Source organism: Pseudopodoces humilis, chromosome 9 (assembly GCF_049639895.1).
Source record: "Pseudopodoces humilis isolate 2021_Gansu_Grassland_sample_001 chromosome 9, ASM4963989v1, whole genome shotgun sequence".
Lineage (NCBI taxonomy): Eukaryota > Metazoa > Chordata > Aves > Passeriformes > Paridae > Pseudopodoces > Pseudopodoces humilis.
This window is the reverse complement of record NC_142208.1, coordinates 17069023-17085162: the sequence shown is the minus strand read 5'-3', so window position 1 is coordinate 17085162 and position 16140 is coordinate 17069023. Positions and strand designations below refer to the sequence as shown.

At 51.0% G+C, this 16140-nt stretch overlaps 2 protein-coding genes across 4 annotated transcripts; one reads left to right on the top strand and one right to left on the bottom strand.

The window, feature by feature from the left end:
• Positions 1–409: 409 nt before the first annotated feature.
• On the top strand, positions 410–11450 carry CUEDC2 (CUE domain containing 2). Of its 3 annotated transcripts, none has more exons than XM_014250367.2 (11): positions 428–489; positions 945–1077; positions 1259–1388; positions 4408–4499; positions 5331–5474; positions 5809–5870; positions 7303–7436; positions 8266–8436; positions 8774–8835; positions 10522–10582; positions 10939–11450. In XM_014250367.2, the coding sequence occupies exons 4-11, from the start codon at positions 4426–4428 to the stop codon at positions 11083–11085; spliced, it is 855 nt and encodes a 284-aa protein (XP_014105842.1). In that variant the 5' UTR covers positions 428–489; positions 945–1077; positions 1259–1388; positions 4408–4425; the 3' UTR covers positions 11086–11450. The 3 variants fall into 3 exon arrangements, with proteins under 3 accessions (XP_014105843.1, XP_014105842.1, XP_014105841.1); XM_014250366.2 differs by lacking the exon at positions 428–489 and adding an exon at positions 555–685; XM_014250368.2 differs by lacking the exon at positions 945–1077 and having other exon boundaries at positions 410–489.
• A 141-nt stretch (positions 11451–11591) lies between these two features.
• On the bottom strand, positions 11592–15409 carry FBXL15 (F-box and leucine rich repeat protein 15). Its single transcript, XM_005520548.3, has 4 exons — positions 15311–15409; positions 14332–14582; positions 13106–13608; positions 11592–12732 (listed from the first exon to the last, which is right to left on the bottom strand). The coding sequence occupies exons 2-4, from the start codon at positions 14512–14514 to the stop codon at positions 12543–12545; spliced, it is 876 nt and encodes a 291-aa protein (XP_005520605.2). The 5' UTR covers positions 14515–14582; positions 15311–15409; the 3' UTR covers positions 11592–12542.
• Positions 15410–16140: the final 731 nt, after the last annotated feature.

Genomic DNA, 16140 nt, shown 5'->3' with positions numbered 1-16140 from the left:
TTGAAGGGCCTGAGCCTGCCCCAGGCACACTGCAATCCCCCAAACTGTTAGAATGAATGATTACACAGCAGCTCGGCTGGCTGGGTGTAGCGGGGCGGCTCCTCAGCCAGGAGACTGCAAGCGGGCGGCAGCTTGGAGAGCATCCCGTGACAGAGCTGCGGTCGACCGAAGAGCTGGGCAGCCAGGCATTTGAATAAAGCACTTGAGAGCTATTTTAGCACGGAACGCGTGTCTCGCACTTGGCAGGGAAAGCTCCCGGGAGCCTTTCCCGGGGTGACCCAGCCCTGCCGAGGCGGGCCGCTCCCGGGCCGCTGCCCACAGGAAAGATGGCGGCGCGGGAGCGGCAGCGCGCAGCCGCCCTGCCCTGCCCTGCCGGGCCGCGCGCGCCTCGGCTGCTGGCGGCGGGCGCGGCCACGTGACGCGTTCGCGCGCACCGCGCGGGCCCCGCGCGGAGAGAGGACGGCGCGGCGGGCGCGCGCGGGCCATCAGGTGACCACTAACCCCCCCGGCGGCGGCGGCGCGCGCCCGTTACCGCCCCGCCCGCGGGAACAGGGGACACGGGACACGGGATACGGGACAGGGGACACGGGACACAGCGCCGGGGAGCCCGCGGAACTCGGGAGTGGGGCTCTCATCGGCGGTCCGCAACCCGGCGGGCGGGAGACGGGCCAGCGGGCCGGGCGGGGTAACGCGCAGCCTCTGCGGTGCGGGGATCGACGCCCGGTGCGGGCGGCACGGCGGGGGGAGCCGGCCCGTGCGTGTTTCGGGCACTCTGCGGCCTCGCTGTTAAGCCCCGGCGGGGGAATCCTGGCCCGCCGCTGGCGGGGAGCAGCCCGAGCGCAGAGAAAGGCGCCAGGCCCGCGTTGCCGCTCCCGCGTGGGGCTCCGGCCGTGGCGACCTGCACAGCAGGAACACCGGTCTCTCTCCGGTCTGTCTCCTTAAAGCCTCGAGAAACAACTTCTGCCTGGCCATGGCGATGAGGCCACCGGTGGCAGGGACCTCTGCTGGCCTTGCTACATGAATTTGGATGGATGTTGAAAAACATCGCGACATCGCAGCGAATTTGAAGGTTGACAGGTATATCGTTCTCACAGCCACGTTATCCTTCTATAGAATACATTTTATGCCAAAGAATAAAGCTGTACCGTCTGTGTTAGGGGAAATGGTCACAAGTGACATAAAGCATAAAGACACCAGTATACAGAATGATTCTCTTGTCCTCGTGCTTAAGCTAATTCAGCTTTCCTTTCCCATAAAGGGGTTCCCTCATTCATGGTTTGGGCCTGGCAGTCATAGGATGGACTGTCGACTCCTCTGCAGGCACTGAAGTGGCTTCATGAACACTAGCCGTGAGCCGAAGGCCTCGCACAGGTGACGCATCTGCTCCGGTAAGGGCCCTGTGTCAGCAGACTATCCAAGTGCTGCTTTCCAGTGTCGATCTGGAGGGGAGGGCAGAGTCTGGCCACTGGCATTACTATCTTCTAGCATTGTAGTTTATTGAGACTAAGCCATAAACAAGTCTTATATTAATTTTAGAGCATTAAGCAGTTAATTGTGTTAATACACACAGTGACCTCAGCCTGCTTTCCCATAGCAACCACACTGTCAAAGCCATTTCAGGGACTTATTTAGCAGGAAAAACAAAAAATAGAAGCACTAAAATTGTCTAAAGTGTCATTTAGCCTGGAAAGTTTTTTTTTAAGCCAGCAGAGTTTGCGTTAAGTAGTTGAGTGGAGTATAGCCACAGCTCATTCTCTGTCTTGCACATGTGTTTTGAGAAGTTTTCCTCTGAGGCTGCACTGAGAGGGCCTTATACCCCAGAGAAATGCACTTCCCCAAGCACAGACACACCAAACAGCATAAGACATGCTCTGTGCTTTTTGAGGAAAAAAGGAATTCAGAGATAGCTCAGTGAACCACCCCTGTCCCATTACTCACATAAAAATAATCACTGACATTTGAGCTAAATGAACCTTCCAGATGAGATTTACCTGAACTTGCTCTGAGAAATACACGAGGATACAACACCCACCTCCTTCCTCTTGCAGAAACCTCTAGACATTGGTAGGCAAATTTATGATCCCATAAAAGTTGATATACATCCAAATGGCAGTTCCTCAGCTCAGAAACGTTCTTCTAAATTGCTCATGTCTGTCTTGTTAGTAAAAAGTCCAAGACTCACAGTCATTCCAATTCCATCACATTGACCATTTGAGAGTGATTACTGAAGTTGGAGTTGAAAGAGCCTTCCAAAACAATCTAGCTATATGCAAACAGTTCAGATTTTCACCCTTTTTTTTTTTTTGAGGAAGACAGATTCATACAACTTTTCTTCAATATAGCATAAGTAGCTATTTAGTACACAACAAGAAAAATGGTACTTTAAGAGGAATGTTATTTCTACATTTGTTTTATACAAAAAAAAACACCAAACCAACAAAATAAATTTGACATTAACATGTTGGGAAGGAGACTACAAGAGGATGGAGATTGCTGAGATTGCTGGGTTCTTGACACTGAGAATAGGGTGGGAAACCCTGTTGAGATGCTGGTCAAAGTATCAAATACAGAAAATGAGTAATTTTTACATTCACAATTTGAGAAATAATACCACTTTTCTCTGCCTGAGGTGAGGAAATACATATGCCATGTGATGTTATATGGTTCAAATAAGCACTCCTGGTATTTCAAACTAAGCCTGTCTTAATGAAATGACATACAGTGTTCCACTGCTCGCTGTTTGATAAAAAACACCAGTGTTTAAAGACTGGAGTTTGTCAGAAAAGTGACAGGGATTTCTAGGAGCTGAAGGTCTTGAGTTCTGACAGTGCAAAACTGTAAGGCTGTAGCTGTGAGCAGAGCAATGGGAGTATCATTTCATCATAAGTTTTTAAAAATAGATTCTGTGCAACAGAACCCAAATTGCAACAACAAGAAATGCAGAAGGACTTTCACAGATATATTTGAATCACAATTAGTGATCTTAAAACCCACATTTCAGTTATGACTGGAAGTTTAGAAGTACTGTAACATCTTTTCAGGAAAACTGAGCTCTCAAGAGTGATTTCTCCTGCCTTTGGGTTAGAGATAATTTTGTGCATTGTAAATCACTCCCACACAAACCTGAGCACATAGGATAAGCTCTTCTAGTGAATTTCCCTCTTAACTATTGCAGGTCATCACTAGAAGCAGCATAGCATTTGAAGGTATAATGCATAAGGTGTTTTGATGTCCTGAGTTATGTAATTCTCAACTTTACTGAGTGTCATGGGGTAGTTTTGTTTATATTCTGCTAACTCTGGAAGACTCATCATGGGAAATGCCATACCTTTCTGATTCCCATGGGACAGCAGAATTGTCTGTTAGTAAGCTATATGACTGTTCCCTGAGTTCTGTGTCAGACAGGCCTGGTCAGGTCCTAGTGTGGTTGAAATGAGAGAGCTGCACTGATGGGAGCATGATGACCCTTGGAAACACTCTGGACAATGACCATACCAGTTTCTGTGAATGGAAGGCTGGTTTCCTTCCTGGGAAGAACTTGGTGCTTATACCAGGAATCTGTCCACCCAGCAGTTCTGTAGACCCCAAGGGGAAGGAATGGTTAAGAAACAGCTTTTTTTCCACCCTGTTCAGTCCAGGCTCAGTACTGATAGCTGAAGCAGGGCTGTGGGCAGCCCCCTTCTGCCACTGCTTCTGTTGGAGCTCTGTGATTCTTAGAACTCCCCTGAGTTTTGGGTTATCAAGTGCCCCTTGTTGCAGCTGCATCAACTGCAGAATGGCTCATTTACCGAGCACAACAACAGGCTCCTGTTTGGGCGGGATTCCACTGGCAGTCCATGCCTGACCTGGAGACCTTTGATATTTTGGCTGGCAGACTACTTGTCTGTGCCCTGCTTGGTATTTCCCTGTAAAATATGCTCTAGGATGTCCTTTCTTTAGGAGACATTACCCTTCCTCCCACTCACTCCTGAGTCAAGCCCAAGCATCACTGCCTATGCTCTTAGCTGGAAGGTCCACCCCTTTGTGCACTGAGTGTACAAGCCCGCTCCGTTTCTTCGTCACTGGGCAGCACAGTCTTCCAGTTCAGAAGGTGTCTTGCAGCTGGACACAACAGCTTTGCTTCCTAGAGAAGACTTTTTAAATGTACGGTTCAGTTTCATTCTGACAGCATCAACACAGTCAGGAGGGGCCCAAGATATTGAGCTCCTTTTTCCAGTGGATCCTCATATTGCAACATTTTATGGATATCTTTGCCTGCTGTTACCCAGAGATGACAAGACATTGGAGGAGTTTCTGAATTGTTCTCATGGGAAGAACACACTTACCTATACCATACTTGCACTTTGATATTGTTATTTTCATTTCATTAAAGTTACATGGAGTTCTTTTTCCTTCTTTTTTTAAAAGAAAAAGGTTTAGAGAAACATGGAGCTTGAAAGAATCATTCAAGACACACTGACACGCTTCATCCAGTCCCACATCCCTGCAGCAGATCTCAGGTACGTTGAGAGAGGCAGTTCCGATATCATTGTTGCAGATTTGAACTCTGCATTGTCACTCTGTGCATTATACTGAATTCAGTAGTTTTCCTGTACTTTGTGTTGCTCTCTTTTAAGTCAGATCCAGGATGTAGGTAATTTGCACAGGCTCTGATGGGAATGCTGGAATAACTATAGTTTAGCATTGCAATCTAGCAATGTCATTTCTTTGATGACCAAGATGAATAATTTCCTGTCCAGTAATACCCATTAGGATATGGGATTTCCTTCATTCCACAGCACTCCCAAATGTCTTTCTGAGCAGGATAATCTATGTCAGGCATCTCCCTATTTTGAACTCTACTTGCATGCAGAGATACAGCCACCTTGAGGCTGGAACACAGCAGCTAGTTTTGCAGCTGGTGGCAGCAGTGACACAAGCATGAAGAGCAGCAAGCAGAGAACAGTGTATCCCATAGAAAGTGTAACTTAACAGAATATGATGACCTCACGTGAAGCACCAGTCAGTATAGAACAGCCAAGGTCTCGAACATTGGAATATTTTGGTTAGCACAGCTAAAGCACCCACAGGGGCACAGCCTCTGGAACACACGCTGGGGCTTTCATTCAGTGCTGCCCAGGAAGCAGGACCACATGCACTATTTATCTGCTAATACTTCCCTCTCAACCACTGACAACCTGCTACTTGGCTTTATGGGTGGGATTTCTTCATACAGTCACACAGGTCCTGCTGCTGTATTAGAAAGACACAAGGGTTAGGCAGAATGGGTATGGAAAGAAAGTTAAAAACGGGCCTGTTGACCTTGCTGCCTGTGTTCTCTTTGTCTCCAGTGGGATGGATGATGTTTTCTTCTCTTATATCACGGGTGTCCTGGAAGAGCTGGGCTCACCAGAATCCTCTGAAGAGACTTTTGACATGGACACCTTTGTGGAAATGATGGAGGCATATATCCCTGGTTTTGCAGAAATCCACAGGTATGTAATTGTTATTGGTTTGTATGTACATGACATACACCGGGGGCCTGGCCCCAAGCCCCTCAGTACTATTGATTCTTTTGTTGAATTGCTGAAAATGTATTAGTTGAAGATGTATTAGTACTAAACCTGAGCCATCACAATAAGCCATTCTGCCTGAATACACAGATGCTAATCCTAATATAGTTTTCAAGTAGGTCCTTGGCCATCTGAAATACCAGTTGATTTTACTGGGCTTCCCATCAAGCCTTGTCTTTCTATAAAATAGTAGCCAAGTAGGATAAGTTAGTGCTTTTATTCCTCATGCTAATTATACAGCTTCTGTCTCTTGCAGTGGGGATGTTTGTGAAATGATGTTCTCCCTCTCAGAAAGGCTTGGTGAAGCTCGCAACAAAGGTGAGTTACACAAACAATTTCAGCACAAGAAGATCTGTACATGTTTTTAGTGTTAATATTTGATACTGAACAATGTCACAGAATAAAATACAAACTTGTTTGCCACAGTTAGGAATGCATAAGGTAGCCTGAATTGATTGACAGGTTTGGGATTGTTAGTTTTTATTTCAACGTTCAGTAAGGTTTTTCACATCAACAGATGGGAGGTTGGAGTCATATGGAATACTGTCCAAGACATACTGGAGTGAAAAACACTTGATCAATTCTCCAAATATCTCTACTGATATCAAAGCCAGAGTAATAAGAAAGAAATAGCCAATTCAGGGCTGCTTGTTGAAATTCTGCTGCAGGTTAATTTCGAAAGCGAGGATTTCTGCCTGCCTCTGATAGCCATCTGCCTAAGTGGCACTACCACTGGGCAGCCTTTATCAGGTGCATCATCAAATAGAGTATCCAGCTGAATACATGTATCACATCTAACTTTGAGCATCCTCAAAGCTCACTTCCTGTTCGTCAATGAACCCTGGCACAGGTGCAGAATCAGTGATGTGCTCTGACCTGCACTGTGCAGGAGCGCAGAAGACTATACTGTGACAGTGGCCCTTTCTAACCTCAGCATTCAGAGACCAGCTGGATTGCTGTATCAATTAACTCCATGGGTACTTTCCACTAAAGAACAGACAGGCTGCAGTGCCTGGATATCAAACCTTCCAGGACATAACCAGTCTGAGTCTTGTTGGTCTAGCAACATCACTGCTGTCTTGCCAGAAGGCTACACAATGTAGAACAGACAATCCAATCCTGTCTTTTATCTTACTTGCTGCTTTCTTGAACTTGACAAAATCTACTGCTCTGCTCTGCTCCCCTGCATCCTACCCTTTGAGGATCCTGATGTAGCCAGAGTGTGGAAGGAAAGCACCATCCCAGTCCTATGACAGAACAAAAGTGAAATGGTTCTTCCTACAGTGAGAAAAAGAGACAGTAAAAAAAGAGATGCATCAGAGTAAGCTGATCACAGGATATGCTGGCTTGCATGCAGCCTGGGGACTACCACAGTGTATTCCCAAGTTTAAAATCAAAACTACACCTTAGTTCAAAGATAGAGCAAGTACCAGGGAATTCTTAGAAGTATCCACAACAGAAGCACTAGCAGACTGAGAATTGAAAAGCAGAACTGAATTTGCAAGCAGCCCGTGCCCTGTACAGCCTGGAAAAGCAGAACTCAGGCACTCCAGCAGGTGCTAGCACTGGCTTCCTGCAGATCAGTGGGACCAGAGCTGCAGCTATCCCTGCTGAGGGCAGGAGAAACAGTAGTACTTCCAAGTCTTGTCACTTAAGAAGAGATTTGCTTTGGCAATCTCTTGCCAACAGAAAGCACAGAGCTCTAGCCTTAGTGGGACTGTTCCTCAGGAGATATCACTGTGTCTTTAAGAAAAACTTGGCCAAAAGGCTGTGGAAAGCAGGAGTGAAGCGCCCTCTGAAGACCTCACCGAGGGCCAGGAGCCTGGAGCTGGAGCCTGCAACGGGGAAAGACTGTGCACTCTAACAGATGGAGCCGGGGCCCAGGTATGAGTACCCCACAGAGGAGCAGGAACACTGGGGACAGTCACACATCACTAGACTACCAGGACCACCTGAGGGCATTTTCCAGCTCTGGAAGGAACCACAGCATAGCCTATGACACAGCATCACTTGTGTCCATGATCTCCATTGTAAGGCCTAAGCAAGACTGTCAGAAAATTATGTGCTGACAGACTTACGAGCCACTGCTCTGGCTCATCCTTCTCAGTGGCTGGAAAGGGTAAGCCAGAGCAATAGCTGAGAGAGCCTGTCCCAGTGCCTTCAGAAATCCCACAGCAGCTACAGCTAGTGCAGCACCTTCCACATCAACCCCACCTTCCTGCCCCACACCCTGCTTGCTCTTTCTCCAGTACTGATCTATTCCTGCTCTGCAGTACAATCGTTCTGTGTCCACAGCATTCTAGCAAATGCTACTATGGTGATTCCTTCTGATACAGCATCATGTCAGTGTCTAGCAGGCCCACTCCTTTCTAATCAAAGTAAATGTAACTTCACAAGGTGGGCAGGAGTCAGGCATTTGCACCACAGGGTCCAGAAAGCTCACTCCTAAGCATGGCTACACAGATGAGTCAGGTTATAGGAGCCCTGCTTTAAAACAACTTGAAATACTGAGGGGGGAGATTTAAGAGTAAGAGTTGGCCTTTCCAAAGATATAGTCCCCTGTTAGTTTTAGCAATCAGTTTTAGTAATGATGGTAAGGAGAGAGAGAGCTTTCAGCGAGCTGAATTTCCTGACTATGAAAAACCAGAGGCCCTTTTCAGTAGCCCTCTCCTCACTGCATCCCCAACTTACCTCTGTCTCTTGCTCCAACTAGGAAGGTGCTGACTTGAAGGATGGGGTGGAGCTGCTACTGGAGATGTTCCCGGCCTGTACTGTGAGCCAGGCAGAGAAGGCTCTTGCCATGGCCTTGGGGAACTTGGAAGAGGCAGTGCAGTTAATTGTGGAGGAGAAGGTGGAAATTGGCCCAGCAGGTGCGAGCGTGAAGGTACTGTACTCTGATCGGGGTGGCAGTGGGCCAAGAAGCAGGGCAGAGCTCAGGGACATGGAGGTGTCACAGCTGTCTGCTACAAGCAGAAATTTTGACTGCAGAAACTTTATGCATAATAAGCCAGAAGGATCATGCAGAGCAACAGCCCCTCTCCCTCCCCTGGCTCTTACTGTATAGGCTGTGCCCACAACCAAGCCAGGACCCCAGTGGAGCTGTGGCTGGCACTCCTTTCCCCCAGGGGTTGAAGTACTCCAGCAGCAGCTGGGTTCACTGAGCTAGCTGGTAAGTTGTATGCCCTGTTGTGCTATTCACACACCAACTTGTCTCCTCCCAGGAACTGGCACGGCCCCGCAGAGCACCCAACCATGATGAACTAAAACAGGTCATCCTACAGAAGTAAGTACCCAGCAGCAAGGGACCCCTTGTTTTGCTCCAAATAAATGAAGAGGTAGCAGTCTGGGGAACAGTGTGGTCTATAAAGAACTAGGGGTGGGTATTAGCTGAACACATCTAAGCACAAATACAATCATCAGCTGGGAAGAAGAAAAAACAACAAAACAACCAACCAAACACACACAAAACCCCCCACAAACAAACAAACAACCCACAAAACCTAAACAACAGAACAGGTTTGGTTTATTTTAGAACTCTGGCACAGAAACACATTGCCTGTACGGGCTGGGTCACAGCACTGGCTGCGTGCAAGGTTTCAGCCTCCTGTAGATACAGTGTAAGTCACAGCACTGTTAGCTGAGGTCCTGGTTAAAGGTCCAAGGCACAAACATCACGCTGCAACTCAGGTAACAAACACATGGTGACCTGTAGAACTACAGTAGCTCATTCATACTTCCATTCTTGGAGACAGTCCAAACAAGGTTAAAGATACCTTCAAGAGACTGCCTGTACAACAGCACTGGGAAGATTAAATCTCAATTGTTGAAGGTGCGAATTCAATGCATTTAAAGAAATCTCTCTGAAGTCCTCCTATGGACATCTTGAGAATGAAAGCAGCTTTAGATTAGCTTACCTATATTCATTTCTAAAAGCATTTAATTCTCAGTGGGAGAACCCACAGTGTGGTTTCACTGATCTGCTTTAAGATCTCATCTTTCAAGAGTATCCTCATGCAGGCATGCAGCTTCCACACATCTATCCAGCTACATCTTTTCCACTTTACATTCTCCCCAAGGACAGGATAAACAGTCGATGGGCTAAGAAAGATAAAGCAAGGCCGAACAGCATCCAGGCAGAAGTAGTAATCCCTGTCCTTGCCCATCTCCTGTGCAGGCTCATTTCAGAGTGACAGGCAAGGGAACAAAAAAGCACCAGCTTCTTTTTATGTTTCTGAGAACTTCACTTTAATGACATTTTGGCAACATCCTGTACTTTAAACATCACTCAAGCACAGGTACAGAAAGCAGATCGCCATAGCTGAAGATACACAAGAGCAACTATACTAACTACTGAGGGAGAAGTCATGGTCACCTGTGCTAAACCAGCACCAAAATCTCAGAGTAACAATTCAGCAGTACAGCAAGCAAATGCTTGGACCCTGATGTTTCAGTTACATAGGAAATGAGGTGATGCTTTTATCAAGTTGCTTCCAGCACAGACCTGTTTCACAGTCAAGTAGTAGGAGGAGTGTGAAAGGAACACCATCATCCATCATTCAGGGCAAAAGCAGACAGATTGGTCCTGTAACCTCACCTGTGTCTCATTTGGCTGCCATCCCATGGACTGAGAAGGAACAAAGCTGCCCTGATGGCAGAGCACACCAGACCTCAGTACCTTGCTCAGTTCTGCAGTGGCTATCAGCATTCTCAACCACCTGAGTTTTCAATACCCTTCAAATACAGCTAAGGATGCTACTCCAGAAGAATCCTGCTAGATTCTCACCAGGATGACATACTTCTTGCCCATTTCATCCAGAGGGGAACATCAGGTTCTCCTAGCTGCAACCTAGGCAAGTAGGACACACTGCACAGCCACAAACCAGCCAGGGGAGAAGAAACATAGGCTCTAAGTAGCTCCAGGCAATGTATGTTATGTTACAGTGTTCACTAAATGCTTCTTGTGTTTCAGATACATGATGGTGGATAGTGCAGAGGATCAGAAAACACATCGGCCAGCTCCACCCAAAGAGGTAAGCAGGCCCAGCTCACCAGCAGTTTGAATGTCCCAAGGTTTAAAAAAGAAACCAGGCTGCAAGTCCAAAAAAACAACAGGACAAGCCAAAGGCAGGTCCGTTCATAGAACCTGTCAGTCAAAGAGAGATCAGCTCAGCTAAGGGACTGTTAGCTCTAACCTTTCCTGACCACCATGGCTCTCACTCCCTCCCATCAGATTGCATCCTTCCCAGTTTTGGCCAAGATTCCCAACACAGACAATGGTAAAACAACCCACTCACCCACCTCCCATAGTGCAGCTCTGCTTTTGCTTGCCCCCTCCCTTTCTCTAGCAATGTGGCTGTCCATCCACCTGGTGTTACTATCTTTCCAGGCTCCCAAGAAGTTGATCCGCTATATTGATAACCAGGTGGTGAGTACAAAAGGAGAGAGGTACAAAGACATCAAGAAGCCTGAGAGTGAGGAGATGAAGAGAACCTACATCAGCCTAAAACCAGCCAGGAAGTACAAGTTCCACTGACAGCCAGGTCCTCCTGCTCTTCAGCCTCACTGCCAGGCATGGCAGGATGGATGCGTGGTGCTAGGAATGAGGCAACTCCACCTGCCACTAACTTGAACTAACCTGGAAGCCAGGACACTGCTTTCAGCTTCCTCAACTAACCTGGCTGAGGAGACTTCTCTCCTTGTGTAGTTATCCCTCTGCCCCCAGGGGCACACCACAGTGGCTCTCCAGGGCCTGGGCATTCTCTGCTATTCCTTGCATGGGACATTTTTGGATCTGAGATTTGGCATGTGCTTTTGCAGCAACCTTTTTAACAAGTCTTTGTGCACTGTTGCTTTGAGTGCCAGTATTAATAAAGATGATGTGAGCTGGTGTGTAGTTCAGCCAGAGCGTGCACATGCTTTACAAAACTGCCTCCAGTCCTTCCTAGGGCCAAAGAGAGGAGCAGGGTCATCCTCTATTCCTCTAATTACTCTCTTCATCACATTCTCAAGATGCATCTGCTGTTTGATTAACTGCCTAGCAGATAAAAGGGCTTAGGCTCAACTCCAGAACTAGACTCTCCCTGCCAACACAATCTACAGCTCTCTCCATCTCTCCAGCATAAACTCCAGCTGTTAGCAGAGTCAGTGCTCCTGCCATTTCTCATCACTGCTGAGAGCCAAACCCAAAGCTCCAGCCACACAACAGGGAGCAAAATAAAGTAGCAGGCCTGGGCACTACTAAAATGTTAAGTCAGATGCTGGAAGAAACAAATGACAATGACCAACTGCTTTCAGTGACAGCACAGCTAAGTTTGGCATTTTTCTGTCAGTCAAACTGCCATTAGGAGCACGTTCCCCCTGAAAACAATTCCCACCTTGCTCCAGCCTAAGCCAGCACCCTAGGCCTGGGCAGACATACTGCCTGCACTGGGGCCATGCTGGTCCTTTGGTGCCAGGCTAGCCAGTGGCTGTGGGCTGGAGCTAGGCTCACTGCCCTCTTCCCAGAGCCCAGAGGGGCCTGCCCTCTCCCAAGAGGAGGGCTGGTAGCTATTCTTTCTGCTCCAGCTGGTCTGGTTTGTTTCACAGCTCTGCTGATATGCCCTGCACACCCACCCCAGGGGACACTCCCCATCAAACACTCCCCTGCTTTCTGGACAGCTGCCGCTTAAAGATTTAAAATGCAACAAATAATAAATCCTATCTATTAGCTGGCCTGACCAAGGCCTGTTCAGCACCATGGTGTTCCTGCAAATCACTCGCTCTTTCCACGCCACTGCAGAGGGAGCTACTTTCCCCAGAGGCACCAATGAAGTCCACTTATGAACACTCAGTGGCTGCTAAACAGCCCCAGAGGAAAGAGTGAGCCCCACTCAGGCCAGCCTCACCAACGGAACTGACCTCTCCCTCTGCACGTCTCCACAGCAGCCAGTTCCAGCATCCTTCTGGGATCCCAGCATTGTGTCAGTCCCCCCCTCCCCAGCAGCAGCAGTTCTAGATCTGAAGGTTGATGAAAGGGGCAAAGCCAACCACATCCTGCAGCAGAACGAGAGCCCTCTGCAGCGGAGGCTCCACATCCAGCTCCACCCCACGGCTTCGGAGGACGCTCAAGCTGGACTCAGCCACGTTGTGGCAGTGCTTGACCTTCAGCGAGCGCAGCTTGGGACAGTACTCAGCCAGGACCCTGTCAAGAAAGAGAGCACATGCAAGTTGCAAGTCAGGACTCCTAAGTGCACCACTCATATTCCTCTCTACTCCCAGCAGCCCAGCGCTTGTGACTGTGCCACACATACACCATCCTTTGGCGACAGCACCAAGGTGGTATGAGATAAAGTCAAGGGACATCTGGATCCCAGACCTACCCTCCATGATATGCTGGGAAATTTACTGTCAATAGCACACAGTGCCTCCCCTGAAGGGCCTGCTAGTGGCTTCTCTCCCAGACTAAGCTCTCACTGCTTTCAGCCTGAAGAAATCTGACTTCCTCTCTGGTTCTCTTCCTCTCCCCATCCCAGATACCTGCCATCCCCCCTCTGACTCCCCACATTGCTCAGTACCTGATGGAGTCATTCTTGACTCGCAGACACCCTGTAAGGTCCAAGTGCTCCAGCTCTGGGCAGCACTTGGCAGTCTCCTCGACTGCCACGTCGCCCACGTTGGCATTGACAGCCAGTGACAGAGACTTGAGCCTGCTGCACTTCTGCACCAGGTAGCAGATGGCCTCGTCCTTCAGCTGGCGACAGGCCGTCAGGTCCACAGCCTCCAGCGCCTTGCAGTGGTCAGCCAGGCTGCGCAGGGACAGACTGTCCACCCACTCACAGTGAGCCAGGGAGAGCTGGCGCAGGTTGGGGCAGCTCAGTGAGATGGCCACAAGTGCGTGGCGGCTGAGCTGGGCACAGCCCTTCAGCTGGATCTGGTGCAGGTGATGGTTCTGCCCAATGACCGGGAGCAGTTCCCGGTCTGTCAGCCAGTCGGAGCAGTTCTGAAGCACCAGCTGCTGCAGAACTTCGTTGTCCTTCAACAGGTTAACAAAAGCAGCTCGAGGGATGGCAGGTCCAATCTGCATGGGGAACCCAGGAAGAATGAGGCATCCCCCCAGCGTTAATCCCCAGATAAGCCCAGTCCTCACCAAATACTCTCTCCTCTCCTTTCTTCTTCTGTTACAATTGTGACCAAAGTCATCCCCTGTCCTCATCCCAGGGCAAACCCTACCATCAGACTCTGCTCACCTCATGCCAAGGCTACTGCCACAAGCTAGATGATACTCTGGTTTCTCCATCCCACATCATGACTCCTGCATTTATACACTCATGATGAGCTCCACACCTCTGCTCTCCAAAAATTTCTTTGCTAGACCACTCTGTGTCCTCACAGAATAGCAGCTACTCCAGTCTTTCCCAGTTCCAGGCAGTGGCTCCCAGGAATAGCACAAACTTTGCCTGAAGACCAAGCACAGTTATCTCCCATCAGACCCAACCTACTGCACAAGCTCCATGAGGACATGCCACTCCAAAACTTGTTTCTGCCAGCCAGTGCCCCATAATGGCCTGGGTGGAGTTTCCAGGCTTACTCCTCCCAGGACCTCTTACTCAACACACTGGCATTGCTGGGCCCTGAATCACTGCCTCTCCTCCCTAAGCCCATCTGTCCAGTTTGACACCTGAACCATTAACCCAAGCTTCTGAGCAGAAACTACCCTCCTTGCCAAGGGTTTCTTCTCCCCACATAGTTCCAGAGCAATAGGACATCTGTGTCCTCCCCCAGCCTCAGAGCCATCCAATACCTGGCTGGAGTCAAAGCAGCGCATGTTGGCCAGGTACAGCTGGATGAGGGACTGGAATGACTTGCTGACCCTCTGCAGGCTCAGGAGTTGCTGCAGTGGCAAATGACAGAGGATATGTGGAACCAAGATGTCTTCCCAGGGCAGGTCCAGGAGGCATCCCCTGGTGTGGGCCACACTCATCATCAGACACCAGAGAGCCAGGCTACTGCAGGAGCCAGGCAAGATCAGCTCACACTTATTGCCAGGTGCCTCTAGGAGGAACAGCCAGAAAGACTCAGACTCAGTGACGTTTCCCACAATCGGCCCACACGGAATAGCCCCTCGGCTAGGCACATCAGCAGGGCACGTGCCTGCCACCTGCATCACCACCTCCCCAGCCTGGGACGTTCACTGCTCAGGCATCCGAGTCTACCTGCCCGCAGTACCCTCCAGGAGAGCTTGGGTGGGGCTTTCCATCAGCTGCTGAAGGAGGCCCTGTCCCTCGGCAAAGCAGCAAGAAGCTGCTGCAGCGTTACCGCACCAGTCGCACAGTAGGTGTGCCCAGCATTCACGTCTGAGCATCGCTCTACCTGTCAGCCAATCCCCTCATCCAGTGCCGGGCCACTCGGGCACCCTGCGAGGGGGAGAGACCAGGCCCTTGCTCCTTCCCGCGGGGAGAAACAAGGCTCCGGGCTCCCCTCAGGGAGACTCCCTCCGAGGAGCGGACGCTCAGCGTCTCGGCCAAGATCAAACCTCGGGCCGCGAAGGGAAGAAGCAGAGGGGTCCCGGCAGCCCGGAGCTCCCGAGCTGCGGCTGGAGGCCCCAGCAGAGCCCGCACCAAGTGCCATTCCTGCCTCGCCACCCCAAGGGGCCTCGCTCGGCCCTAGAGCCGCAGCGGAGCGGCTGCGAAAGCGCCGCCAGGACCAGGACACCGCCTCGCTGCCCGTCGCAGCGCGCTGTGGCGAGGTCGCAGCGCAGCGCAGCCCCGGCCCCCCGGTACCTGCGGCCCCGCCGGGGCTCCCCCGGCCGCTCCATCCGGCGCCGCACCCGCCCTGGACACCGGCGGCTACCCGTGACGTCACGCCGGCGGGCGGAAGTGCGCGCGCCGCCCCCCCGCCCCCGGCCCCGCCCCCTGGCCGCGCCCCGGTGGCGGAGCGCGCTACCGGGACCGGCCCAGAGCCACTGAGCCGCTGCTGGAGTGCCGGGCGGGACAGCGGGTCACGGTGCTCACAAGTCCCACTGGTGTCACAGCGACTCCCCCAGGTCGTTCCGAGAGGCGCGGCGCGCACACCGGCCCTGGTGCCCCTGCTCACGGGGCGCATCCGCTCCCCCGTGCACAGCGCCTGTCCCAGTGCCTCAGTTATCCCAGGTGGCCAGGGAACACCAGATCCCCATGGCCCCAGTTCCCCGGCGCACTCCGGTGGCTGCAGCCCCGCAGCTACCCCGGTTCCCCAGTGCACAGCGCCTGTCCCAGTTCCTCAGCTATCCCGTTTCCCCAGCGCACACGAGATCCCAGCGCACACCAGCTGCTCCAGTTCCCCACGGCCCTAGTTCCCCGGCGCACACTGGTTGCTCAGCCCCGCAGCTGGCTAGGTTCCCGGGCGCACACCGGCCGCCGTTCCCCAGGGCTCCGGTTCCCGATGGCCCCGGTTCCCGGACGCACACCGGCTGTCCCCGTTCCCGATGGCCCCGGTTCCTGGGCGCACACCGGCTGGCCCATTCCCCGGTTCCCGGGCGCACAGCGGCTGTCCCGTTCCCCGGGTCCCGGGCGCACACCGGCTGCCCCGTTTCCCGGTTCCCGGGCGCACACCGGCTGCCCCGTTTCCCGGT

Coding starts and splice junctions, on each gene's coding strand:
- CUEDC2 (XM_014250368.2), top strand. CDS start 4,426: ATGGAGCTTGAAAGAATCATTCAAGACACACTGACACGCTTCATCCAG. Junction 4,500..5,330: donor ATCCCTGCAGCAGATCTCAG/GTACGTTGAGAG, acceptor CTTTGTCTCCAG/TGGGATGGATGATGTTTTCT. Junction 5,475..5,808: donor GGTTTTGCAGAAATCCACAG/GTATGTAATTGT, acceptor TGTCTCTTGCAG/TGGGGATGTTTGTGAAATGA.
- FBXL15 (XM_005520548.3), bottom strand. CDS start 14,514: ATGATGAGTGTGGCCCACACCAGGGGATGCCTCCTGGACCTGCCCTGG. Junction 13,609..14,331: donor GCTGCTTTGACTCCAGCCAG/GTATTGGATGGC, acceptor TTCCCCATGCAG/ATTGGACCTGCCATCCCTCG. Junction 12,733..13,105: donor GTCAAGAATGACTCCATCAG/GTACTGAGCAAT, acceptor CTTTCTTGACAG/GGTCCTGGCTGAGTACTGTC.